Source organism: Chelmon rostratus, chromosome 17 (genome assembly GCF_017976325.1).
Source record: "Chelmon rostratus isolate fCheRos1 chromosome 17, fCheRos1.pri, whole genome shotgun sequence".
Lineage (NCBI taxonomy): Eukaryota > Metazoa > Chordata > Actinopteri > Chaetodontiformes > Chaetodontidae > Chelmon > Chelmon rostratus.
In genome coordinates this window covers 14,617,919-14,645,526 of record NC_055674.1, presented here as the reverse complement: position 1 = coordinate 14,645,526, position 27,608 = coordinate 14,617,919, and the positions used below count along the sequence as shown (strand labels likewise).

Sequence of the window (27,608 nt, the reverse complement as noted above, 5' to 3'; positions counted from 1 at the left end):
AATGTTTTGTCCCCTATAATGTGTCTGTAAAGTAAGACATCCACACATCAACTGTATGTTTTTTTCAGCACACAAATATGTTTAATATTTAATCCACACAGATAGAGATCAATGCATGAATTTCCATACTGAACAAAGAGGATGGGCTTCAGTGTGTCTGGAGATTTACAATAATCCCTGTACAAATAATGACAGCACATCACTGTTCACCTGCTTTACACCGAACCGTCTGATCAACAGCCAGTCAGACGAGAGAAACAGGTCTCAGACTGAGCCCTCGACACATTACACTCAAACCCCTTCTACTCCAGCATGACACTTGTGTCCTTTTGACTTACATCAGGCTGCTGCACCACATATTTCCTGTCATTTGGGGTCTGTTACTATGTATTAAGTCACAAGCTTTTGTAAAATCAGGGTAGAAAGTGAGCAAACGTCAGTAATTGAGACTGTTCAAACAGATGTGACTGCAAGGTTGGATGCAAAATATTTCAAGTAACAGCCAAAAAAAACCTCCAGGCTTCTGTGCTGAATTCAACATGTTTTTGACTTTCCATTTGTTCCATGTCGTCGTACCTTCACTTATCCTAAAATGTTTCACAAACCCAAACTTGTTCACCATCCACCACAATCTTAAATTTAAAACAAGACTTCTATATGCTGTCTCATTGCATTTGTTTTCACTCACAAACACAGTCAAAGATGGATCCATACACACCTGACATCTGCATCCATTAACTCCATTTGAATAGGGTTCACATGGCATAAATGGTTATTGATTGCTGATTGGCTGTTGGAAAAATCAGACAGACTTCTGGTGGAAATGCAATTCAGTGTTGTTATTCACACTGCTGTTCTTTTTTTGTTGTTTGTGCAATTGATAAATGTTGGGCCTCTGGGCTTTGCTTTAAGACGAGGTGGAGGTTTCACAGATGACAAACTAAGTGGAGGAAGAGGAGGAGTAACTCTGGGGCAGATGCAGGACAATTGAGGTAAATATAGGAGGAGATACAGTGTGCTTACAGGGTGAATATAAGATCAATACAGAGAAGGGAGGTAGTTATGAGGCTGGGTTACAAGGCTTATGAAGATAGTTACAATGCCCTGGGTGGGACAGAAACAGGATGGCAGGCAGATTACTAGATCAGAGGAGGTACTTACAAGGCATTAAAGTTACAAGGTGGTGGGGCAGGAGGGGATATCATAGTTACAAGGGACAATATACGGCTTGGAGGGTCGTTTTAGAGCCAAGGGGGAACTTTTACATGACCGGAGATAATTACAAGGTTTGGGTGGCTGGAAGCTTTTGGGGGGAGGAGGAGATTTCTTTAAGGAGATGAGTGGGTAAGGTGTTAAAGCAGATCCAGGTGTCACTCAGGTATGTACGACACCTGCCACACTATGATGTGGCTCCGCTCAGCTTTGCACAAAGCAGGTTTCATCTGCGTAGCTCCAGCACTCTCTCCCTCCTCCGTCTCATCGTCCTCTCCATCTCCTGAGGAAAACAGATGAACACAGAATTCAAGAGCTGTAATTCAAGATTCAAGATTCCTTTATTGTCATTGAGCATGGCATGTCGATGAAATTTGCATTGCAACCCCCATGTTAGACACAAGATAATAAGAAAGATAAGATTATAAAATAAAATTAAGATACTAGAATAAAATAAACCAACATGCAGTAAAAATATACCAGAAATGAAAATATACTAAGACAATAAAAGTATACAAGTATAGTATAAACAAGTATAAACAATAAAATATACCAATGAAATGTACCAATAGCAGCTGAAATATACTAAAGTGTATATACTGAATGCAAATGGATGACCATTTAGTTAAGCATGTGTATACTTAAATGTTAAGTACACAGAAGGTGTAAAAGTGCAGAACACAAAGAACACATACACTAAACTTTACTGTGCTGATAATATCTTAACATCTATTTATTTCCTAATTTATGTATTTTCTAAACCAACATTTCAACATAGTCATTACATTTGTTTAGTTTTATATAGGATTTGTTTTTTATCACCATATTGTCAGACATCTGAAGCCTTGTGAGAAGTGTATTGCCAAAATGCAAAGGGTTAAACCACAGTAACATCACTACTTGCAATAATATCATTAAACACGGCTGTCATGTTTGATTAATTTATTTTGAAATTTTACAACAAGGGTTGCAGTTCCTCATTGTGAACACTGGTGGGAGCACTGATGATAACAGTCAAACTAATAATGAGTCATAAGATAATAAATAATTAAGGTGTGATTGCTCACCGATACGGAAGTCGATGTAGCCCTCTCCTCCACTCAGCACCAACACGTTATGAACACTCTGGGCCTCCGTCTCTTGGGGCGCCGTTGAGCCCTGCCCCTCTGATGGACTGTCCAGCACGCTGCCGTTCAGGGTGGCCAGAACATTGCCTGTCACACACAAAAACAGCAAAAAAATCAAAACCAGGTGAAAAGACTCTGGAATGTAGCCTGTTACAGACGGTCAGTCACATCAGCAGACATTTGGGTCTTTGCCTACCGGGTACAGAGACGAAGAACTTGACAGCATCGCGGTGTCCATGGAAACACAGCTGGGCCTGTGCCATGGAGCAGTAGGGGATGAAGCTGCCGGTGCTCTTCTCAGAGCCGTCGTCACCGTACACGTGGATCACTCCACTGGACGATGTAGGAGACACCTTATTGGCTGAGGGATGAGAAACCTAGAGGTGAGAAACTGACCAACCAGGAATGTCTCCTAGCAAATCATATGTGGTAGCATGATGCAGGAAAAATAAATAAATAAATCTCTCCAGGAGAAACAGCCAATCAACATATTTCCACAGATCAACTGAAAATGAGAAGTGTTTTTAAGAATATTTCAAAGAGGGCTAAAACACATCCCTTGCATGCAGTGGATCTGGTACACAAACATATCTTTTAGTCATTGATGCAAGATGTCAGGATGATACAGAGCATGCAAAGCAGCCAATGAGTAAAAGCACTGTTCTGACGGACAGTAAAAAGTAAAATCATTGCACACAGAATACTTTGGTGACCTCCAGCTAAATGTCCACAGATAAGCGAGGACTAATTAAATGCCTGATACAGTATGTGTGAAACAGGAAGCTTTAGTCTGCGACATTGTTTCAGGGGGAAAGGAAGGTTTGACCGGGCGAGAAAAGGTAGATCACAACAGCAGGAGGGAGGGAGCGCTCCCACTTACCCCTCACACCAAGGAGCTGTCCCCGGTGAAGGACCACCGCTACCGAAGGAGGAGGAGGAGGGTGGGAGGAGGGTGGGAGGGGGGCAGAGGAGAAAGAGGACAGTAACAGTAACAGTTATGACCAAGATCGTCTGTGAAAGAGGTGAAACCACTGAGGGGAGGCAGGAAAACAAAAGGTGGAAAGAAAGACGGGGAGTTTATGGAGAGAGGAGGAGGTAAGCTAAAGGAGAACACAGATAAACAACACTGCGGTGTGTGAGGCTGAAACTACAGTACAGGCTCCTGATTGGTCAGTTCAGGCTAAGATTTGATTATGAAGCTGCTGTTAGTTTCTGCAGTGTATGAAAGTCATGGACACCCCATCAGCTGAATTTCAGATCATCACCTTCACTCATGGTCTAATTTTCTGTGTGTAACTAAAATCTGTCACAGGTTAAGATATTCTGCAAAGTTACCAACTAACACTGCCCCAAGAGAAGATTTAAGGCCACTGACATTCCCATTCCCTTTTCCTCCTGCATTAGGCAGGTGCGTCTGGATTTTTATTTGAAACAGAGTTCATCACGAAGAGACTCAGACTCACTCTCTGTCAGGGGGATGGAGATGATCACACCGTTTCCAGTTCCTACCCAGAGACGATTTCCACCAATCAGAAGTGCTGTGATTCGCACAAAAGAGAAGCCCAGCTTGCCAGTACCTGAGAATGACAACCAGAAGTAACATCAGGCTGAACGGGCTGCATGTCAGAGAGAAAACAACAGGCGACATGAAACAAAATCTCTTGAATCTGCTACTGTATTGTACATTGCAGCCCACTTTGTCTCTATGGATGAGAGTCTCTCTATAACATGCTCTCACCCAGCATCTTGCTGACGTATGGCTCAATGTCCACATCCTGGAGGTGCTGGTGTGTGTGCGCGTGGTAGAGACGCAGGGTCGAGTCAAGCCGGATCGACACCCACACGCCGTCGCCGATCCACGCTAGCTGCCGCACCTGGCTCTCCCTGCGAGGGTGGGCGTCGAAGGACTTCTGCAGAGCAGTGAATCAGCTCGTTGTTGCAGTTTTATTACGCTGATTGTTAGATGATGTGACAGCAGACTCATGACTCACCTCGATCTGCATGCTCTTGGGCTGGATGACGTGGATCTTGTTCTTGTAGCCACACCAAACCTTATCATGGACCACAGCCATGCAGCGGATGGAGTGATGAGGCCGACCGAGGTCCATTAGGTGGTAGTTTGATAAATCCCACTGACCATCTGTTGACAGAACCACACACACACACACACAGAACAAATAGTTATAAATTAATCTAGTCTAAACAAAACACTCTAAAAGCATCAATTACAGTTTAGTATTTCATCATCATTGCTGATCAACAAGTAAAAAACTGCTTTATTGTGGGTTCTTTGAGACAAGATATTTTGCCCTGTTTTAAAAACCTTATGAAGTGAAATTTTGTTTGCCAGATAATTTTGCTTATTTTTAGTAATATTTCCATTTGATTGCTCTTTTCCTTGTTTTTGTGAGCTGAGTTTTGCAGTGTAAAAATCAAGGCAGCTTTTTTTTTTAAGTTCCTGGAACCAACCAGGAGTTTGGTTCATCGGAGCTCTGTTAAAACAAATAACTCCAAAACTCCAAATACCCTCTGATCTGTGGAATATGGCGAGGGTCCCGTCGGCGAGGGCAACCAGCACACGACCTTTCACATGCCTGCAAGTAGGGAGGAGACACAGACTGTTGGAGTAACAGACGTTCATAACAAAAGACTTCTAACATCCAATCCACACAACATTTGCCTATAATAGAGTTTATCCGAGAGTTTAACTGTCACCACCACTTACACCAGGCTGAGCACGGAGTCTTTGAGTTTGATGGAGTGGAGACACTTCTTCCAGTTTCCAACTGCTGAGTGGACGTAGAGCCTTGAGGGAGAACAGAATGAAAGTAGATGAAAGTATGAAAGTAAAGAATTATCACTAAAAATATGAGCTGACTTACATGTGAGCAGAGTAAAAAAAATGACTATATGTGTTTTTAGGTTACTGTGGGGCTCCAGCAGAACTTACCAGCCGTTCTGGGCCCCGAGCCACATAGTGGGGGCCATGCTGGTGTAGTTCTTGGCCTCTTCACCTCCGTCCTCTGACTCTGCAGGGTGAGAGGTCTCCTCTTTGGACTGACCGGCGCTCCTGTGTGGACGGACGACAGAGTTATTTCTTCTCGACATTCCTGATGATTGTCTTTTGAGGACGGGCTCTGAGCTCCTACCTGTCGGAGACGTCCGCTGGGCGAGGCTGGGGGTCGGTGAAGACGTGCTCGGTAAATGGTCCTGGGGGTCCCAGCTCTGTGTGGCTGGCGGTTGACTCGGGAACCTCGGTGGCCTCGGTGGCCTCCTCGGCCGACTGGGCGGGGTGAATCTTCCCGTTCATGAGGGGAGCAGTGGGGGCTAAAGCACAACCAGCATTGAAATAAATAGACAAACTGGTGGGCTTGACGACTTTCTATGGTAATAAAAAGATAGGAGTGTTTAGGATGTCCCACCTTGTCCTTTGTCCATTATGGGCGTGTCAGTGCGTGAGGAACAGTTGCTACGGGCGACACTGCAGTTGGTGGCACAACCCACAAGAGTGATACCTGCCAGCATGCCCTCCACGCTGCCGGTGTCATCGCCTCCACCTGCTCCAGAGTCACCTGGATCCAACACGATCTCTCCTGCTGGATAGTCGCTCTCACTGGCAGCTGGACACAAACACACACACACAAACACACACATTAACATTTGAATTTTAACTTTGTATTATTAGAGATACTCCTCTGGAAAAGTCCAATCCTGAGTATGAGGCTTGACGAGAACTGTGCGTCTCACCTGGCACACTGGAGATGCAGAGCACGTGGGCGTTGCAGACGTTGAACTGGTCGACCAGCGAGCCCGGCTGGTTGGCGTCGATGATGACCACCTTGCTGGCAGAGTGGGTGCTGGTGAGGATCCACACTCGACTGCTCATGGTGTCTGTTTCCTGGAGCTCCTTGGACTGAGCGAGCAGAGGAGACGGCGGGGTTTTAACATGACAACGACTAACTGAGAAAGGACAGACGTGTCCTCTGAATGAGTTTTTTCAGTTTAATGGGCTACACTTCATAGAAACATGCTTTTTTTTTTTTTTTTTTACTTATCCCTGACATGTGAGTGGAATGGATGTCTTGAACTCGGTCTACCTTCCTCTTCTCTGGGGAGCTGTGGCTGCTCTTCTTGCCAGCTCCGTCCTCCTCAGCGTGCAGGGGGTCGCTGCTACCTGACGGCGCTTTGGCTGGTACCGCCTCCTGGCTGCTGGCCCTCCATCCAGTCAGGTCCACCCCAGCTGCACACCACAACTACAAGCATGTGCATGCAAACAGGCACACACACACACACACACACACACACACACGTGTAGTTGAAAAACATGAAAGTGGTCAGAGATTGAACTGCTGCCTGAACACCTGTGAGTGACTGACTGACACAGTGCCATTCGGGTACAGGAACAAAGACTGTTCTAAGCCACTATTACCCAATCTGGGGGTCCTGACAAGCACTAGAGGTCAAAGCCTCATGGGGGGGCTATGAGGCCTTCTTGATTTTAAAGGGTACAGTACACAATATGCTTAATTTATGGTCTAATTTCGCCCCAAAGCACCCCAGCTGTCCCTCAGGTTGTCCAAACTGTGGTCTAAAGTGCCCGTTGATGGACTGATGGTTAGTTTGGTTAGTCTGCTGTAACATGCCCTCTGGTCAAGAATCCTGTCCCAGCTCTATGGCTCTGGCTCAAAGACTCATCCAATACTGCTGAGGAGTAACGACTTGGCTTCAAATCTATCTATATCATTTCACTATAACATTAAATATTCATGACACCAAATTTAATGTCTAAGTAAATAAGCAACAAAGTAAAACCTAAAAACATGAGTTGAACACATGAAACCTCAGCTGCTCTGCGTCATCAGCACTGTCATCAGATTCTGATTCACATGCTGCTCAATCAAGCTCGTGACATCTTCTTCCAACTGAGCTCCGCCCACTTCAAACCAGCGAGAACCAGACACAAAACTCAAACGCAGAAATCTCTCATGCGAAATAACTCAAACTAACTTTGGTGGAAAATACTGTGTTCAAGTAGGATAATTTGGCTCAAACTGCACATGCGTCATTCTACGCAGTGAAGATCAAGCATTCAAGTCAAGTAAAACACACTTTTGAGCAGAGGTGGACTTAAACTGCAGAGCTACGGTGATTCATCACACAGAGAAGCGTCATCCTCTGAACCCCTCACCTTCCTGTTGGGGTCCTTCTCCACCAGAGGACGACAGTACACCGGGACGGGCACGTTCTTCATGCGGCTGTCCTCCTTCTCGTTAGTGGTCTAGAAGCAGAGGTGACGACAGGTCAGGAGACGAGCGGGGATGTGAATTATCGGCTGGTTCCAACAAAACATCTCCAATGTTACTGTCCACTAACGAAAAACAAGAACATTCAGTGTTTGTGTATGTACCATATGCATGTACAGTACATACGCAGCAGGCGTTAAAGGAAAACTCCACTGGAATCACCAATGTGTGATGTTACTACTTCAGTTAATGATTTCCTATTTATCCCAGGATGCCACATTGGACCATTCCTGCGTCTTCTATAACAGATTTATCTCTGCTGATTGCTGCAGGACATATCAGTGCAAAACGATGCTTTTAGAAAGAATCCACTCTGTGATTGTGTCTACGTCTCTGATTATTCTGCTATTGAACAGTCATGTTGTTGCCAGAAACACAAACGTTATGTTGTATTTACGTGTATTTTAGAGTGCTTTTTTCCTTTAAGGCGAAGTGTGACATCAAAGCAGGAGTAAGTGATGGCGGCATCAATGTTGAGGTTGAGGCAGGTTGAGACAGACAGAGGTTAAAGGTTAAAAGGTTGCAACAACATTGGCAGCGGAGATTAGATGGAATCAACTCCACAAAGACAGGAGTCTCTCAGAGATGCAGTCAATAAGGTGTGTGTGTGTGTGTGTGTACGTAACATTTTGCCTTTTGTCATATCATGCCTCAAAATGATAATTTTCATGCAGTTCCAGAATTGCATTTCATGGCAAAGATCACAGAGTTGGTCTTTTATTCAAAAAAAGCTTGTTGTATTAAAAACTTTCACATGGGGTTGACAGTGCAGGGTACAGAACATGAAGTCTTGATTATCTGGATGTGTGTTCAGTGACTTGTCTCTTGGTTTTTCTGGTATTAGCCATCAGCTGCTATCTTAGGGTCTGGGCTTTTGGGGGGAGGTTAAAGGGAGGGGGAAGCCGTAAAGGCGCATGCTGGCGCTCTGTCGGTCTCACTTGCCTGTTGTCTCTTCAGCGGGCTGTCCTGAGCGCTGTCCGTCTGACCACCAGTCTGTGGGAGACCAAAGTTAGAGCCACCTGCCTACCAACATACTCTGCCCCTCTGGTCTTTCCCAGCTGCACGGGGTCTGCCAGCCAATTCAAAACACACTTCTGTGCTGTGAAATCATGCTATGCTTAAAAAGACTGAAAGCTACTCTTCTATTTTTCTTATCGTCAATAAACCCCATAAAGCAACCAAAACCAACAATGGACTGACCCTGCTATAAACTATTAGTAGATATGGCATCTGTGTATCGTAATAATCATATTCCTCTGTGCCACAGAGCGCCATTGTTGTCCAAAAAACACACGAAAAACAAAACATGCACATTATGAAATGTTCTTTTCAATCTGGACTTCACAGAGTAGAAAAGACCCAGCAGGTACAGTCAGAATAATCTTCATGTGCAACGATGTACCAGCTTGGGCCAAACAAAAACAGCAGCCAGCATTCATCAAGAGTCTGATAGGAGCGCTGACCCCTGGTCAGCTTCAGCTGTCATACCCATAATGTAAAAGTGGACAGTGGGCAAAAATTAGAGTTTTCATAAACAGCAGAAGAAAAATGTTACAGAGTCTTTAAAAAAATGGCTTGTTATGCTTGATAATGTTTAATGCCCTTCACTTTCACACGTGAAGAAACAGAACATGGAAACAGAGTTTTTACCCCATCAAACAAGAGTCGATAAGGTTATAAGGTCGAGATGTTCAGACACGTGTTGTGAGCGCACCGCACTTTGTACACCTGTGAAAAAGTCAGCGTGAGAAGTGTTGTGTTATTTTATGTGTGAAAAAGATTCGCTGCTTTGTGGTGTAAAAGCATGTGTCACTTCAGTGTCACGCACAGTGTGGGAGATTTGAGTGCTTGAGTGTCACACACACGTTTTTGATTTAAATCTGTAGTTTTTGTGTGACCTCACCGTTCATGTAGTTATATTTAGACATTCACCATTATTTTCTACAACTACACATCTTTTCTACACATTCACACCTATTTTATATAAGGTTTTCACCTCCCTGGCTGTCAGAAACTGCAATGAGTTACTTGTGTTTTTGTTGTGTATGTGGAGGCTCAGTGGGGGCTCTGACCATGTAGGGTGGGCTTGTGTGCGTACCTGTTTGAAGCGAGACGGCACACTCCAGCCGCAGGCCTGCATGATGCCATCGTCGCGCCGCATGTGCTCGCGTACCTGCCGGTACTGTTCACGCCGCTGTTCTCGGCGGGCCAACAGTGCCGAGTCACTGAGGAGAGACGCAACACCGTTACTGGCCAGTCTGGAAGCAACGGGGAGGAAGGGAGGGGAAGAGAGAAAGAGCGAAGCGTTAGCAGCCTGGCCAGCCAGCAGCAAGAGATGAAGAGGAGAGGAGAGGAAGAAAATAAAGCGACAACAGTTAAGGGCACAAGTTGAACAAAGCTTTAATCTAGCTCAAGCCAAGCGATGCATTTTATCACGCTGAAGTGAAAACTATGGAAAGATTTTAAATATCTTCAGTGTTTGTGGCTGCAGGTTCTAAGATGGAAAAGAGAAGAAAGATGGTGTTATGTACATATCACATATTCAGCATGACCATATTCTACAACTAGCAGGCCATTAAACTCAGAATATTCCCCCAATAAACTCCCAATTACTGCTGATAGTAAGCAAGGAATTATGATCATAATAACCTAACCCTTAATAATCCTAACACCCAGAATAAGGCATTAATAAGTGCTTTATAATGACTAATAAAGAGGGAATATGCTACTAATATGCTTTCCAATAAGCAATGGGTTAATGCTGAACATGTGTACCTTGAAATAAAGTGTTTCCCAATAGTTCAATAACCACAAAAGGCTTTAGCATCTTTACATTACAACCCTGGTTTCAGTTAAGATAAAATCATCATGAGGAGATTAATGAAGGCACTAATCCCAAATGCTGAACAATGGAGAACCTGCTGGAAGCCTCCTACTCTGCAAGCCGCCACAAGCGAGCGAGCAACCACGCCACCAAAGCAGGAAGCAGGTAAAGGTGGAGGTTTAGTGTTTAGCGAGTCGGTCTAAACGGCTGCTGCTCACTCTTCGGGGAAGAACTCCAGCGTGCGGTTGGAGGTGGAGATCTGACACATGGTGTGGCTGCGTCGCTGCGAGAAGCCAGCCGGCGAGGGAGACTTGTAGTGGATGTTGACGCTGTAGTACGGCCGCTTGACAGGCGGCGGGCTGGACGACGAGCTGAAGAGACGTGCAAAGCTGGCGGATGGGGGGAGAAAGAGGAGAGGAGGTTTTACTTTTCATGGCTTTGCTTTACTAGATGATTCATGAAGGCTTTGTTTTTTATTTGTACTGTGGTGAATGAGTTTAATGGAAGTAGAATCTCACAACTGCCAGATGGTGGACTTCTTCTTCTCTTGGATTGGAGGACTCTCCCGGGACGCCCTGAGAGGAAGGAGAGAAAAAGGAAAAGAAAAAGTTCAGTACCTTCTCATCCACGTTCTTCTCTACTTTAAAGCAGCGGCTTTCCTTCCGTCTACCTGATCATTTCGGTCCACCGGACGGCCTCCTGCAGCTCCATCAGCCTCTCTTTGTACTGATTCCTCTCCATCAGCACTCGGGCCATCTCCACCCGGGTGAACCTCCTCCGCTGCGTCATCGTCATGTCGCCATCCTGCATGGGTGATGAGAACTGGGAGAGAGCAAAGTGCCATTTTTTTTATTAAAAAGAGGTCTGAAAACTGCAAACAGATGTGCAGCACACTGATAGTAGTTAAATGTCTTTCTCCACACCAACCAAAGACATGTAGTTTTACAGATTCCTTTTATACCAATACAATGTGTAGGATGAGCGCTGCAGATGGGGATGGAAGCAGTTTCACTCACATCATCGCCTCCTTCATCCTTGGAGTCCCGAGAGGCACCGAGAGCCTCTGCTCTTAACCTGCAGCCCAAAGCAAAAAACAGCGTTACGCAACCTTTACTTCTACCTGTGGTGCGTGAACTTCAGGCACGGGAGGAGCTGATGCCACAAGTCCACTGAGACGGGAAGCCTCTGAGGGAGCTTTTAGTGGGAGAAATAAGTCTTTGTGGACGAGGCTTCTGGAGCTGCTGTGGGCCGCTCTCTTGCTTCAGCACTCACAAGCTTATCTAATGTAACTTCAGATTTATTGGGTGTTGTAAAAATGCTGCTGGGCCTCTGGAACTGTGAGCTGGTGAGTTTTACAGTTTCCAGTTTCGCACTCTACGGCAGCAGAAGCTGATCCCACATCAGCTTTAACTACAGGTCAAAATATGACAATATGAAATAAGATCATACTATAAACCTGTTGCTCAGATGTAACACACAGACTGTTTAAGAGTTTCAGATGCACAGTTTGCTCCTTCACCATTTACTCTTCTTTAAAGAGAAGTTTCACAGTGAAGGAGCACACTCAGCAGCACACGGACTTCTTCGCTGACTCAGCTGAGATTACTGAAGGATCAATACAGGAAATTACAGGAGCTTGAAGTGGCCAAGACACAGAAAACCTCAGATCTGTGCTCAGACATTTTGTCCTCTGGTTCTCGTCCTCAAACATATTAACGCTTCTTCAGGGCGATCCTGTTACTGTGCCTCTGTGTTTGTTGTCAGGATGTATTTATTTATTTGGGTCGTTAACGCTCAGATTACAGCTCAACATGTAAAGGCGTTATGTAGAAGCATGAGTTTTTAAAAGTTATTGTGCGTATTATATTCGGCCTGTTTACACTCACCTCTTGAGTTCTTCTTCCAGCTCCTTGACTCTGGCGTCCACCTTGTTCTTGGACTGCCTCACAGCCTCCAGCTCCTCCCTCAGCACCTCCTGCTCCCCGGACAGCTCGTCCACTTTGGCAATAAGGTCATTTTTCACAATGTTGAGAGCATTTCTGTCAAGCAAAGAGCAGAAAGAGCAGGGGGTAAGACATCAAAACCGGCCCCAGGAAACTATGTGGTGGACACACATATACACATACTGTGTACACACACACACACACACACACACACACACACACACACACTCACACACACACACACACATCACTCTTCTCTGTGTCTCTTACTTGGTCTCTAGGAGCTGTTTGTTCTCTGTCAGCAGGTTCTCCACCTCCTTGCCCATCCCTGAAACAGTCACATCCGCATCTCTGTTACTGTTACCACACACTTTACACGGCATCCATCAATAAAAACACCATTTGATTGATTCGTTTCTGTGGCAACTCTCCCTTTCAGACCAGCCGAGGTAAGTGTGGAACAAATCATGGAAACCCTCCACAAAAGGCAAATGTTAAATAATTGCCAATGAAAATGAATGGACAGATTAATGATTTGAGCATTTATGTTGATAAAGACGGTAAATCAGTTTGAAAAGGGAGGTCTGTTGTTAAATATCAGTGAGTGACCACTCATGAAACTAGAGCTATTTAAGACAAAATGGTTAATTCCTTTTAATATTTTTTTCCAGGAGCGTCTTTAGCTGCTTTTAGTGGGCTGTCAGCTGGTGAGAACATGTCAAAATATCCTGTCAATATCGGTATCAATCAACATCCGGCTTCATGAGTGCACGTGATTTCAGGGTTGATCCCTCAACCGCGACGGTGTTAACGTCATGCTCAAACTGTTCATTTTGTTATCGAATCTTGATCTTTTTAATTATTGCCAGACATTAACTGAAGTTCTTCCGCGCAAGCAGCAAGCACTGTGCAACATAAGCCAAGCACACACAGAAAATGTAAAGACGAGGAAAGGCTGACATGAGAGCATGTCAAAAACAAACAAACAAAGCAAAAAAAAAAAAAAGCTTGGTCAGGTGGTGTCAATTACAAAAGACTGGTGATAGCTTGTGTTTTCTGCAGAGAAAATGCTCCTTGGTAAACTGTGCAGTTCTATGTTAAGATATGTGATCTGAGTGAGTAAAGCAGCATAAAGGTAGATTTTTTGGAAAGAAAAACACTTTATTAAAGCCAGCTTTCCTGCTGTTTAATGGTGTTCACCACACAGCCTCACAACATATCCTATGTAAGATATGCACTTTCTCTGGTTACCTCTGCATGGCTTCTTTACCATTACATTATTCTCCAGTAGTGTTTTTTTTATATATATAAATGTGGAGGTCTTACTAAAAAATAGGTCTGTGAGATGCAAATATAAATATAAAACCACAGAAAAAAACAGACACCAAGAGGGAACCGGAAGGATGTGAGAGCTCGAGGCCAGGGGAATGACATAACAAGCAAGTGTGACCATGAGCGTAGGCAAGGCGTGCCTTACCGAAGAAATCATCACGGACTGGAGGCAAAAGAAGAAGAATGGAGAGGGAGAAAGGCCACAGATCAGAGAAGAAGAAAGAGAGAGGGGCAGGAAGGGAAGAGAGGAGAGAGAGGAAGCTGATAAGCATTAATTAATTTGGATTTGAGGAAGAGCAGCAGGGATAAAGAACTGGAACATAAAAGCTGCTACTCGGCCTGATTCATTCAAACGGCATCAGATTGATTTTAAAGTGCTAGTGAAACGGACTTTTTAAGAGCATTCTGCCTCTGTGAAATGATCTACTGTATATCCTATTTGAACATGAGGCTGGGAGATTCTCAACCAATGGGATGTGCTGTCAGTGCGAGGTAAAAGAAAAACTTTAAGTATGCAAAGTGATATAGCTTTTGGTAATCACTGAGGATCAAATAATAATAATGAATAATTTCACTGTGACTAAGAAAAAACGGCTTTACTGCATGTGTATGTACCTTTTTCTGATTTGTGTACACTGACTGATATTTACTCTTAGCTGTGGAGTTTGGAGAGTAGAGAGGAGTCGAGAGGGTAAAAGAAAAACCAATGCATGCTCAGATACACACCTGAGAACTCGCCTATGGGTGTCATCAGCAGAAGCACATAAAAGGGACAAAAAAAGGAAACGGGTGAGAGGTTAACAGATGGACAAGAAGACGGCTCAAATCTACCTTTCTGTTCCTCCTGTGTGAAAATCTGGGACAATAAACCAAAACCCCAAAACAACCCAGCTGTATTGGCCCAAAACAGAGACTGACATCTAAGATAAATGAGAACCATAAACATGAACAAAGTGCAACGACACTTTCAAAAATAAGATCTTTTTAACCTTTGAAATGGGCTGCATCAAGCAAGCCTCCGCACCATTAAAAAAAGACTGAACAAACTAAGAAATCATAAAAGTAACACTGCATGAATGGGCAGTCGGGGTTGGGGGTGCAGCCAGTGAGGGATTGTATGGTATTTCAGGAAGTGACGCAGGGATGAGCTGCCGGCATGGAGTGTAATCCAGCCTCAGCCATGCAAGGTAAAAAAAAAAAAAAAGTCAGAGTCAATGCAGTGGCACAGTCACACAGCCTCACATGGAGCTCCTGCCCTGCAGTAACGCAAAGCAAAAACAAATGCTGGCTTTGTGCAACGCGCACATGCATCCTCCCTTTCTCTGGATCTACACTTAAAGCTGGAGTGCGGACTTTTACATACAAATGGCTGTTTGTTACATTCAAGCCGTTGAAAGACAAGATCATACAGTGCTGATTACCACCCCCAGGTAAATCTCTCTTCATTTCACAGTGAGCTAGAGTTTTTAAATCTCCTTGTGTCTCCTCGCTTCCCACACCTGCATCTTCACTCCTCCCAGTGAGGGAGGGAAGCCAGGAGACACCTGAGCTTCCTCACTCTAAGCTCCTCCAAAAGACTCCTCTCTCCTTGCTCCTTGAGGTGCATTTAAGGGATTGGAAGGTCCTCCATGATGGCGGAGGGGAAACGATTTCTGGGTCATGGGAGGAGAGGGGACGCCGGGAAGCATAAGTTAGCATGAAGAAAAGCACCTCACAGTATGAAGGAGCGTATAAGAGCGTCTACATTGTTTGTGTAATTACTCTCACTGCCAGAAGGGGGGGGACAAAAGTTCCGCACTGCAGGTTTAATCTGATATTACTGAGTAATATCATACACTGGCAGTAGAAGTAGGAGTCACAAGCTTCACTTTCACCATCTCAAGGTGAGCACTCATCAGCTCAAGAGGAGGTGAAAGAGGCAGCAGTGTTCAGGCACTTCCTCCGAAATACTTACCCCTGAACTAAAGAAGAGGATATCACTGAGCTGCAAACAGCAAAGTGACTTCAACTTTGCTTCAACTTTACTCCCAAAGCTTCAGGGCTCCAAGATAAGTATTTAAACTATAATGAATCTATGACTGCAGCAGCAGCAGCAGCAGTCAAAGTCCCGTTCATACCTAGCAGCTCGGCGCCTGCATCTACATCTCCAATGATGTCCGACTTGGCGTCTTTGATCTCGTGGTAGAGAGAGTCGGTGTTGATGCCGAAGGCCTCGTTCACTATGCCCTGCGAGGGGCTGAAACACACGTCAGATTTCATCAGACAATGGCAACGGAAGCAGAAAATATCTTGGTCACAGTCAATCACTCCCCTCAAATTATGACATTTCAGTCATCAAGACTCTCTCCAGGTCAATTCACACAGGTAAACAACACCAAATCAATGAATGAACCAAGAGCAACGAGAAGGCGTCAGTGGTACCTCTCAGTCTCTAATTGCAAACAAACAATGAGGGTGAAATCTGTTTTCACTGATTTTAGTCAAAATACAACACTTTATTGTGTCTGTCCTGCACATACGTAACACATGTTGCAGATCAAAAGTCTGGCAGCCTTGGTAATTTTCAAATTTTAACTTCAGCTGAAAGATTCAAGGACCCTCTGTGGGTTGAGAGACTGCAGCTAGCTTTGAATGAAAAACTTAATGTTTAAGCGACTGACAACGAATGTGTACACGACGAATTCTACATACCTTCAACAAGGAATAAGAGCAGACAAGATGTTCAGTATGTTGAATTAAATCACTCAAGTCTTTGCAAGCGGTTTTTAACATCATGGTAAGATTAAAGGAAACCAACTGCTGCCTTCTTGAATCGGACTTCCTTTAAGGCAGCCATTGCCTTAGAAGCTATGTGACGTGTACATGTTGGGCTTAAATGTGCAAAAACGGTCTGTTTAACGGTTTACGGTCTGGCTTCATTTTTCAGCCTCAGAGTTTGCTGCTTGGCAAAACGATGGTGTGGCCCTTTGAACATCTTTGAAATCAATACTGATCACTTCTGAAGGCAGTAAAACTTTGGCTTTCCCTGTCAACATGTGCCATACATGGAAACCAGCAGTGTATTGGTACCTGTTTCCTCCTCCGTACACACGGGGGTCCACACACATGTCAAGCTCAGGGGTGGAATCGATGATCTCCTGAAACTCGGACCACTCATCGCTACTTCCCATGCCTGGAAAAACATGATGGATGCGCAACAGAGTTACATTTCAGCTGCAACTTCAGAAGACTGTAAGTATCTCAGTGTTTTTTTGTTGGTGGTAACGTTCTCTTACCGATGCTGACATTCCTGGTTTCCTGAGAAACCTGCACCTCCATATTCCGGCTGAGCCTCTTGGCACTTTTCCTGCGGTTCCCGGCCCGCGTCGCATCAAAGTCAGAGTGCGGGAGGAAGCCCTCATTGATGGGGGTGACAGTGGCCGAGGGGACGGAGGAGGTGGGTGTGTTGGACTTGCTCCCCGTGCTGCTGGGTGTGGCCGCCACCGAGTCGGACTCTGATCCATCCTCCTTAATGTTCAGTGGCGGTGTGAGACAAGGACATGAAAGCGAGAGACAAACAGCATTATATGAGTATCATATCATGGAGGCTGGGTCAGGTGCTGGCCTAAAACACCTGCAGGACTCTTTATTTCTTTTCTCTTTCTTAATGATACGGGACAGATTCAGATATCAGGAATTAGCACAATGTTCTTAAAAGCAGCTCCAAGTTTTGTTTTCTTCACAGATGGATTGAAAGCACAGACTATATTATTTTTACAGCAATTTACAGCAATTTTGTCAAAAAATGTTTAATTTTCAGGGACTTCCTGATGCATGAAAATCATCAATATAACTCTGCTGTTCATTTGTGGAAATATTTCCCTTTTGAACTGTTTAGGGAAGTTGCATAGATTATACACATATTTAGCGTGACCCCTTCTGGATTCATTCTCAGCAAAAGTCTTTGAAAACAAAGTTGAACTTAACGGGTTGTTGTGTAAGTCATGTTACAACTAATCAAAACTTTAAATAAGGGTATCTACCTCCTAAAATGTGCACTTTAAAAGATATCTGCTCTCAGGATGTTTTCATAGCTAAGCACCAGGAGGTCCTCTCTGTGTTCTTACCTTTGCTGTATCTCTCACAGATAAAGCATGTATGCCATCACACTGTATGAGCAGCACAGTTTTTTTTAAAAAAAAGCGAACATTTGGAAACACAGGCTTAGACTTACTGTGTAAGTATAAACCAAAACATGAGGACGTATGGCAGAAGCTCCATGATCACACAGTAAAATGACCAGTTATAAAGAAAACTCCATGGACAAATAAATGGACCCTTGCTTGCTTGAGTCAACATAAGAAATCTCACAGATTTCTGAGTGATGCAAAATAAAATAAAATACGTTTCCTCAAAAAGTGACACAAGCAGGCGTGAGGGGGGGGGGGGGGGGTGGTCCATATGGGTGTGGTTAGCGGGACGGGCAGCAGTAAGGCTGTCCCTCCCCTTCCACTCCCCAGGCTGCGGCTGTGTAGGAGGACAGCGCCGCTGTCTGTCCCACCTGATAGGCGGAGCAGAAGGTAGGCTGGACGAGCTCGCTGACCTGCCAGATGTCTCTCCCGGGCATCATCCTAGCCCCCCCGAGACCCCCACGTACCATGCCCTCGCCGCTGGGGTACAGGCTCAATGACGGCGGGCGCTCCACTTTGCTGCAGGCAGAGGAGACACAGAGAGGGGCGGAGAGTCGCGTGAGGTCAAGATCCAGCACCTGTTTATTACATTACATCTCTCTTTCTTCCCCACGGCTGGAGTCTGACCTGGCATGCGTTAGATGCAAGGCATTAAACAACCTGGGCAGCATTACAACACGAGGTTGACACACAGTTCAACATTTTGGAAAATGCTTTTAGTCACTTTCTGGCTGAGAGTTGGATGAGCAGATTGACACCACTCTCATGTCTGCACAGTAAATATGAAGCTACAGCTGCAGCCATAAACTCATCCGAGCATAAATCCAGGAGATAACCCCACATAAAACTGTGAATTGCTGCTTTTATACTTTAATCTACGTACAGATTAATAAATACATATGTATATATGCTAAGATGACTGGCTGCAGCTTCATTTTTACTACGGACATGACAGTAGTATCGATCATCTCATCTAACTCTTAGTAAGAATGTGAGCAAGTGTAGTTTAACTCTCTGTTATTGGACTGTGTGGAGGACGGTGGAGAAACACACAATCATGAAGAGCTCCACATAAAAACAGCAAAAGCTTGCAATCAAACCCACGCCAGATATTTCAAAAACACGACAGGGAAAGAGATTTTAGGGGGAAGGCAAATTGGCTGATTTTACAAGGCCTACAACGAGAAGCTACAGGGGCTCTGAGGGCATGCAGTCCGGTTGACCGGGCCAAACACATCCTCCTCATGTGCTTTTCTTCACTTACTGGGGAAACAGATGCAAGTCATTCAACGCACAGAGCCATCAACACAGGCAGCTCCGGGTAGAAACTCAACCGATACATTACATGGAAAACCACAGCTATAGGATCAAATAGCACAAAATAACACATAAATGCGTTTGTTCCCTGTATGGCTAATTAACTATATGCAGTTTTATGGTTGCGTGACGCTAGCTGTGCAGGCTGCAGATCCGTGTATCCGCATTTATCTGCTCCTCTAAAAAACATCAGACATGCACAAATCTAATCTCCTACTTTGTGTAATGTTTTTTCACTGTCCATGTAATCTTTGCGTAACATTAATGCACTTCCATATAACTGCTTCCTCTTTGCAGACTACTATTGCTTCATTTTCGGTAGAGGGATAGACAAGACAAGCAGAGCAGGCAGACAGACAACTCATGAGGGAGAAAGAGGAGGCAGACGGGGAAAACCTCCGAACCATTCCTGATCTCCGTTATTAGAATGCAACATTATTGATACATTCACGCTAATCAATTGTTGTCACGAGCACCGATAACTAATAAAGCAAATGCAAAAAAGGAGCACTAAATGTGAGGAGGGGCATCAGCAAATCTGAAGTCACATTTGAAGTGGAGGCAGGCCGGTTTAGACGGCGGAGCTGAGGGAGGGGGTGTGGGACCATGTTGGATTTACCTTTTCCTCCATGTGTGGCGTTGACTGTGCAAACAGCGGCACAGAGAGCAAGCCAGCAAGACAGACAGACAGACAAGACACCGATTAGAGAGAGACAGGAGACAGGAACATGCCATGACACATGAAAACACACACACACAAACACACTTTTTTTCACCTTTACAAGCTGACTACTGTTTTAAAGTATTTTTAAGTCTTAATTTTTTAAGATTGTTCTTGTTCTTATTGGAACCGCTTCAGATAATCAGCAGTGTGTTAAGAAGGGATGCATCTTGCAAGCCAAATTGGTGTTTATAAGATTAGGACGCCTTTGAGTAAACAGTGTAGCTGAATAGATATTTCAGATACTGTGTGAATAGCGAACATGTTGCAGGAGGCGACTAATCTGCAGTTCAGCCACAGAAGCTGCACCAGATGTCCCACTCCTCGTCTCGCTTCATGCTCATATATCTTCAGGACTCACGGGTTGTGCCAGTTGCTGAGCATTGCAAGCTGGAAAATAAACTCCAAACTTTCCTTTTTTTTCTAATTATTTCCCACAGGGCTCATGACGGCTGCCAGGTTTCTTTGTGAAACTTCCTGTCCTCTCTGTCAGTGGGAAGCAGCAGCCGTTCATCATGGCTACTGACAAACCGGCATCACCACAACGAGCGTGTTGACACATGAAAAAGCCTGATACATTCAGGACGGAACACGAAACACCAGCAACAAGACGATGGGTGAAAGTTACACCTCAAATCCACACAAAGATACACGCGCCACCTTTAAACAGGCGCATTAAAACGACTCACGTTCGTCCACAGCCGGGGCCTTCTGATTGGCTGTTGCTCCCTGCCTGCTGCATTTTGGACCGCTCTATGTGCTCCACGTACGTCTGAATCATCTGCGAGGCATGAGGGCAAGAAGAGAGAAAAGATGTGGGGAAAAAGCAAAAGATGCGAGAGAACAGAGAGGAAAATTGTTTGTTTAAGGACAAGAGACACCCCTGGATTAGTGAGCAAAGGAGATGTTTGTGAATGGATTACACTGATTTAATTACAAGATTTATCATCTACTAAATGTTGGATAACAATATTTTATGAAGCCAACAGCACATCAGAGTGAGAGATTATAGAGCTCATGCTGGGTGCTTTTGCATATTGCTGTTTATTTACTACAAATCACATGAGACCTATTCTAATGCTGACCATTCACACACACACACACACCTTGTTTTTGATGGTCATATTGTGTTTCTCTGCTTTCCAGGCAGCCATGGTTTTCTTTGCTGAAACCAAGGGCTGCCTGGAATGTGGGACAAAACATCAGAATGTAAAACATAGTGTGGTTCTAACAGGTCGCCACCAATGTGAAACGTCCAATTTGCATAAAATATGGCCTAAAAACAGCAAAACATACAAACATTCCAATACAGTAACTTTAGCATAATAAAAAATAACACATATTTTTGTCTGTACATATGTATATAGTGCCACTTTTATATACTTTGCTTTATCTGGTTGCCATTTTATCATTCTATTATATTCTAATTCAAATATCTTAATATCTGTTCATACATTTTCATTTGTGCGTGTGTGTAGCATGGAGGGGGCTACAGCAGCATTTCATTGTTCAATCCTCTATTTTCTAATGACAATAAAGCTGAACCAGGGACTGATCCCACCTCAGTGTGCCGCTGGTGCAGAGCGTTGTACTCTTTCTTCATGTCTGATTCTCGCTCCTCCAACCGAGTGACTGCGAGACAGAGAGAGAAGAGTTGGACAGCAGTAACGGAGTCGGATAGTTGGAGCATGGAGAAAGAAAGCAATGGATTCAAATAGATGTAATGCAGTTGACCAGTTCACTTTATAATTTGTCACCAATGGAATCTGAGGGCTTGGAAAGCAAAATAGAATTTCGTGACAGTCACACGGGGTGCGACAAGCCAAAGGTTTCCTGTGAGCTGAGAATATACTGACAAGCAAGATTGAACATTTAGCTATTTTGGCCTAAACTTCACTGCAAATCCTGACAAAACATCAAGAAAATAGCCTTCAGGGTAGGAGGCAAAAAAATAAAACTAAACAGCCAATCAAATATGTCTGCCAGTCTTCATAAGGTACTGACAAGTGGAGAAGAGCAAATCAGGGTTTCAGTTTAAAGGCATCATAATCTAAAAATACAACCACCCTGTCTACTTCCCTTTCCACACTCCCATTACAGCGACAATGGAAACGCCTTCTTGGGCTTTCTTTTATTTGTGTGTCTGAAGAAAAACAGCTTGAAGAGCTGCAGAGCAATTAACTGAAATTCATCAAGCAACTTTTAACAACTCAATTTCCAGGGAACTTTCCAGGTTGGACCATTATTGAGAGTCTGAACTGGTTGTCACTTCAAACATATTCCTACTTCTGTACATTTTTTTGTTGTTTACTTCCTCCTGGTCTTTGGTGTTGAAATGAACCTGGACCAGACTGAGTGATCCTGATTTCAGCTCTGCCTGAGAAGTTCATCGAGAGCAGCCAGATGTGCCCGTACAGTACATTGAGTTTTCTAATAGGGATGCCTGTCCACTCACTCTGGTCAGAATAGTTCTTTGTCTTGAGCTCCAGCTGTTTCCCCTGCAGCTCCAGAAACTCCACCTGCACCTGCAGGTCCTTCTTCTCGGCCTCCAGCGCATCCTCGAATTCAATGAATTTCTGATGGAAGACACGTGAGCAAAAAATCAGGCCTTTACACAGCTGGGAATACATTCACAAACAGTACTAAAAGTGACAAATACCTATTGATTATGGATTGGATTTGTGGCGTTGATATGGAAAGAAACACTGCACACTAACATTAACCTGCATGTGGCCAACACACAGTGGTGTCCTGTAATTATGATACTGTAATCCCCTTTCAGTGACTCATTAACTGTGCAGTACGTGCTGCATAAGTCAAAAACAGTGTTTAGGTGAGGAAATGTCTAAAATCTAAAGCCGTAGAGTTTGTCAACAGCTCAATGGAATACCTCAGTTGGTCCCACAGTGTGCACATAAATTCAGTTAGAGAGGAACCAGAGCAGGCAAGCACAGAGCCGCCTACTTCCCCTTCGCCTGTTTTCGCCTTTTTTTTTTTTTTATAAAGCTGTTCACAATGACGTCCTTTTTTTCAGTGCAGCAAGTCCACGAAGTCTTAAGACTGTAATCCTCCGACTGCAGGGAGGCCGTAGTGCCAGGAATATGCAGCAGATCTGCACCACACAAAAGGAAGCTGCTATAATACAATGACCCACGGCGTGACGCTACTGATCTGATATCTAACACTGTGGAACGACAATCCCTGCACGTTGGTCAGAATGCAGAGTGGATTTTAGCAGGAGAAAGAACCAATTAGTGCTACTGGATAGAGATGCCACTCTTTCTTTAGCAAAGCAGCTTAATGACAAAAAACATAACTCCATAAAAGGTGAATTTGTATTTCATTATGAGCTACTGAGCTGAATAAACAGCTGTTTTACCTCAATACAATAACTGAAAACCAAGTTTACATATCAGATAAAGAATCTGACTTATACACACAATGATAGTTTCCATCACACTGAGGGACAGCATGGTGTGTTTGCTAGTGCTAAAAATGCACTGGTTCACTCATGAAGCCTTACAAGAAGAGCAACTTCTTTAAATGGATAAAGGCGGAGATGCATTCTGCTCATTTTGGGCGTCTTTTTTTAAATTAAAAATGTAATGTGCTAAAACAAGCGACCACCATTATGCAGTACAGTAGTTCTACCTGCAGAGCTGCAGACCACAGCTTCACGAAATAATATCCTCAGACTGGCAACGTGTCCTACAGTATCGCCCTTCAAACGAGCTCCTCTAACCGCCACCTCTACCTGCATCTGACGCCTAACCTCTCCAATCCGCACAGGATTTCAGTGAGGGAGGTGCAGTGTGTCGTGGTTCTGTGACTTAAATAACACGACGGTGCACTTTCAGTTTTTCCCAATCAAGCGACTAACTCAAAATGGATAGAGGGGGAGATGAGAGGAGGGTCTGGCGAAGCAGAGATGATCAATCTTTTACTGCCACCACACTGTGAGAAGCGTGAAACCAGCGCAGTTAGCGATAGAGAGCAATGGATCATTCTGGCCTCCGGCTTCAGACGGAAAACAACCAAGATGCCGCAAAATGGCTGAATTTGTTAAGCTCACTTTAATAGCTGTAATCCTGCATGTCTTGGTGAGGGCTACATGAGCAGACAGGGAGTTGTGGCTTTGTTTACCATTAGCTTGAGCCTAATAACCTTGTAATCTGAACCGCTTTTTTTTTTTTCCTTGTTGCTCCCTGCGTCTTGCAGAGAGGCTGTGTTATTGTTTTCCTCTGGCTGCGATTCTCTCTCTCTCACGCCGCCTTTCTTTCTTATTAGCCGCTGCCTCTGTGCGACCTGGCCTGTGAGTTTACTCGCTCATACTGCAGCTTTCGAAACCCAAGTCCAGGTCTTTCTCTCTGCTCTTGTTGATCTGTCTTTGCTCCTCATAAGCACAAATCAGGTTACAGTGCCACACTCCCTCAGTGTGCTCTGTGCACTATTGATTTCCTGTGATCCCATCCCCCCATTACACCCCTCTGATAGTCAGACAAACCTGTCTGTCTCTCTGTTTATGTGTTCCAGTCAAATTAGTTTTCAACATCACTCTCCAAAACACTCCCTGGATACAGGAAATAAAGATTATAGGTGCTATTGATATTGCAAGTTTGTTTGAGATGATAAAGTGGGAATTCAAGTCAAACTGTCTGGTGAGTCAAACTGTGTCAGCTGAAAGAGTAGCAGGATCAGATCAATAAATGTGCTGCAGTTTTTAACTGGAACGAAGCTTTTAAAGTGTGTTTTTATCATGGAGAGATTTGGTACGTTGACATTGGTTATGGATATGCCGCCATTTACTTTCCTTAACTGAGAAGAGTGCAGAGTAAATTCAACTCTAAGGTGCGTGTTAAGAGATATACAGTCACTATGATATGCTCTTAAGACTCTGAGTTTTGGTATCAATGATAACAAAAAACTACAAAATGCGAGTGGACCTGTTGGTCTCCTGCATCCTGCAGCACTATCACTTACAATGCAACCAGGTTTTCACAATAAAAGATTTGTTTTTCTGTCATGGCATTAAAAGAAGCTTAAATATGCTGAAAGTGAAATATTAATATGAACCAGCGAGCCCTCTCTCAATTAACAGCTGGCAGTGAAAACAAACTAGATAACCGACGCGGGGAGAAAACACAGTGGGGAGAGCAGATGATGACACAGACTAAAAGCTGAGCTAAGCTGATACTAGCAGGGCTGCCAGAGATATGCTGAGGCCTCTTTGGATGGGAGGAGGATTAAAGTTGCTTTATGATGCCTGCTGGATCCCACGGCTGCTGTGACACCGGTCACAGAAAGACAGCGGGGTGAAAAAGAAAAAAAAGATTTGCCGGAGGTGGAGTCTGGCCGGTAATGTGATAGCTCCATATTGATGTCCACTTTTGTTGTTTGTGTCCCTGTTCTCAGTGCTGTTCTCAGTGCGTTTTCCAGTGCAAACGCCCACAGAGAGTCGCGCCTCCACCCTTCATCTGTCAAAGCTTTGCTGACTGTCCCTTTATCACCATATACTGTATGTGAGCAACCATGTCCGCGTTTGCATACTGTCCTTATGTATTTGCATGTGGGAATATCAACTGTGCTGCGTGGCATCTAATGTGTAATAAAAAGTCCTAAAAATGAAGTTTATATCTTATTTACTACTAAAACAGACATTTGTCCTGTTACTTGAACTGTTGTTAGTTGTGGTGCAGGTATATGCAGTGTTACTAGGAGTAGTTGTAGTAATAATGGTGGTGGCAGTGCTATTAGTTGTGAGAGTAACACCTGTAATAATAAAAACCCAGGCAGGTCCAGTAGTATCACAGCAGTATAAGCAGATGTGGACGTAGTGAAGCCAAATGCTTCATGCTGTCATCCACACATAGAAATGTGCTGCTGTGACAGACTAATATAAGCAGAACTGCATATATTCAACCTTTGAGTACTGTTTACGTGCACATTTTTACTCACATTTTTACAACAACCTTTGTCTGTGATGTAGTGACTGTACACTGACCCCAGCATCTTGGCTTAACTGGTATGGTATCAATTCAAAAGTGCTAAAAATCCACATTTAGATTTTGGCCTCTATCGTTCTTTGAGCTGTTTGCTATTTCATGAAGAATTCAGATTTTGCAGGACTTTTACTTTACACTTCAGACCTTGCACTGATGTCTCTGACTGAGTAGACGCAAACTTATAGAATATCCAGACGTAAATGCAATGCCTCATGCGTTATTTTTACTCAAGTAAATTCTGAATTTGTTATCATTTCATGAGTAATGTATTTCTATCAAAATGAGAACAGAGCTTGAGCACATGATTAATGGAGTAGGGGTGGAGGTGGAGGCTGTGAAAACTTGATTATTGGGTTACAGACATTTTTTTAACATCTTGACAGATAGCACTGTTGCCAATGTGTCAGCAGTATCTGTTGTGCATTGAAACTAAAAATAAGCTCAACAGGCCTAAACATGAGTCACATGTCTGATGAAACCTCTCAAATCAGACTGTGGCTCTGGAAGAAGCGGTGATGCTGTGAGGCCCAAGCAGAACCGGCGCTGCACTCACCTCCTCCGCCTGCTTCCTCAGAGCTTTCTCCCTCTCGTACTGGGTGATGAGCTGCTCGTTGTCCTCCTTCAGCAGCTCCAGCTCCACTTCGTGCTCCTGGTTCTCGGTCAGCACCGCGTCCAGGTTCTCCAGGACGTTCACCACCAGCGGCATCAGCTCCTTCACCACCTCCTCGTCGTAGCTGCGGATCAGCCGCTCGAACTCCCGGTAGATGCTGTTGGCCAAGCCCGACACCCGCTCCGACATCACGGAGCCGGAGCCGTAGTCGTCCTGGTAGACCACCTCGTCGATCTGCAGCTCCATCATCTTGACAGCTGGAGCCGGCTTCTGTTTTCCAGATGAGGAGGCTGCGCTCAAACAGTTTTTCAGGCCTGCAAGGCGAGACTGTCACAAGATCTGGATCCGCTCGGCGCAGAAAAAGGGGGACATTCAATCACAGTCTTTGCTCTGATAAAGAAAACTTATGCCATTGTGCAGCAGCGTCGATTCACGGAATTAAAACTGGCTCTTGTTGCGTGTAACGGCGCATAACCTTGAGCTCGGTACTGAAAATACTGGCTCCAGTATTTTGATGTAAAGAGGGCCCCCTCCTCTCCCACCGCCAGCCCGTTGTATCGCCTCCAGGCGCGGCCCAGCTAGTGCTCTCCTCCCGCGGAGAGCATCTGATCCGGGAAGCAGTGGATGTGCAGTGGGCCGGCCTGTGGATCGGCCCTAGCTGAGTCCATGCCGAGGAGCGAAATGCCTTCGTCGATGATATTGCACCTGCCTCTCAGCAGCCGCAGCCATGGACCCCAGCCATTGCTGGCAGGGGAAATAAATAAATTAATAAATAGGTAAATAAATAATCTAACGCTCCCGATTCCCGCCGACGCCCGATCCGCCACTATAATATCGTTTCTTCCATGTTTTGCTGCCCCTTCCAGCGGGCCGCCGATGCTGCTGGCCAGGCTCGGGCGTTGATGGTGATGTCTCCCTATGGGAGAGGCTCTCCCTGCTGTTCAGATGGAGGAGCCAGCTGACCGACCCCACTGACGTCACACCGTCTGCAACAAGCGAGAGGCTTCAGGACGTCAAGTCAGACAGGCCACACCGGAAGTCAGCGTCA

The 27,608-nt window shown here is 44.6% G+C and overlaps 1 protein-coding gene across 9 annotated transcripts; it reads right to left on the bottom strand.

Annotated features, from left to right (window-relative positions):
* Positions 1-74: 74 nt before the first annotated feature.
* On the bottom strand, positions 75-27,391 carry mapk8ip3 (mitogen-activated protein kinase 8 interacting protein 3). Of its 9 annotated transcripts, none has more exons than XM_041956602.1 (34): positions 26,504-27,391; positions 22,404-22,524; positions 21,510-21,580; positions 20,638-20,729; positions 19,847-19,870; positions 18,378-18,429; positions 17,017-17,248; positions 16,811-16,913; positions 15,859-15,977; positions 14,468-14,479; positions 13,887-13,904; positions 12,680-12,737; positions 12,353-12,505; positions 11,483-11,540; positions 11,137-11,288; positions 10,985-11,041; positions 10,685-10,855; positions 9,741-9,900; positions 8,585-8,635; positions 7,528-7,617; positions 6,437-6,592; positions 6,087-6,252; positions 5,762-5,959; positions 5,489-5,666; positions 5,290-5,409; positions 5,065-5,145; positions 4,866-4,933; positions 4,331-4,479; positions 4,078-4,249; positions 3,803-3,916; positions 3,220-3,258; positions 2,536-2,700; positions 2,280-2,426; positions 75-1,495 (listed from the first exon to the last, which is right to left on the bottom strand). In XM_041956602.1, the coding sequence occupies exons 1-34, from the start codon at positions 26,807-26,809 to the stop codon at positions 1,371-1,373; spliced, it is 3,978 nt and encodes a 1,325-aa protein (XP_041812536.1). In that variant the 5' UTR covers positions 26,810-27,391; the 3' UTR covers positions 75-1,370. The 9 variants fall into 9 exon arrangements, with proteins under 9 accessions (XP_041812536.1, XP_041812540.1, XP_041812541.1 ...); XM_041956606.1 differs by having other exon boundaries at positions 9,741-9,867; XM_041956607.1 differs by lacking the exon at positions 3,220-3,258.
* Between the last annotated feature and the right edge of the window lie 217 nt (positions 27,392-27,608).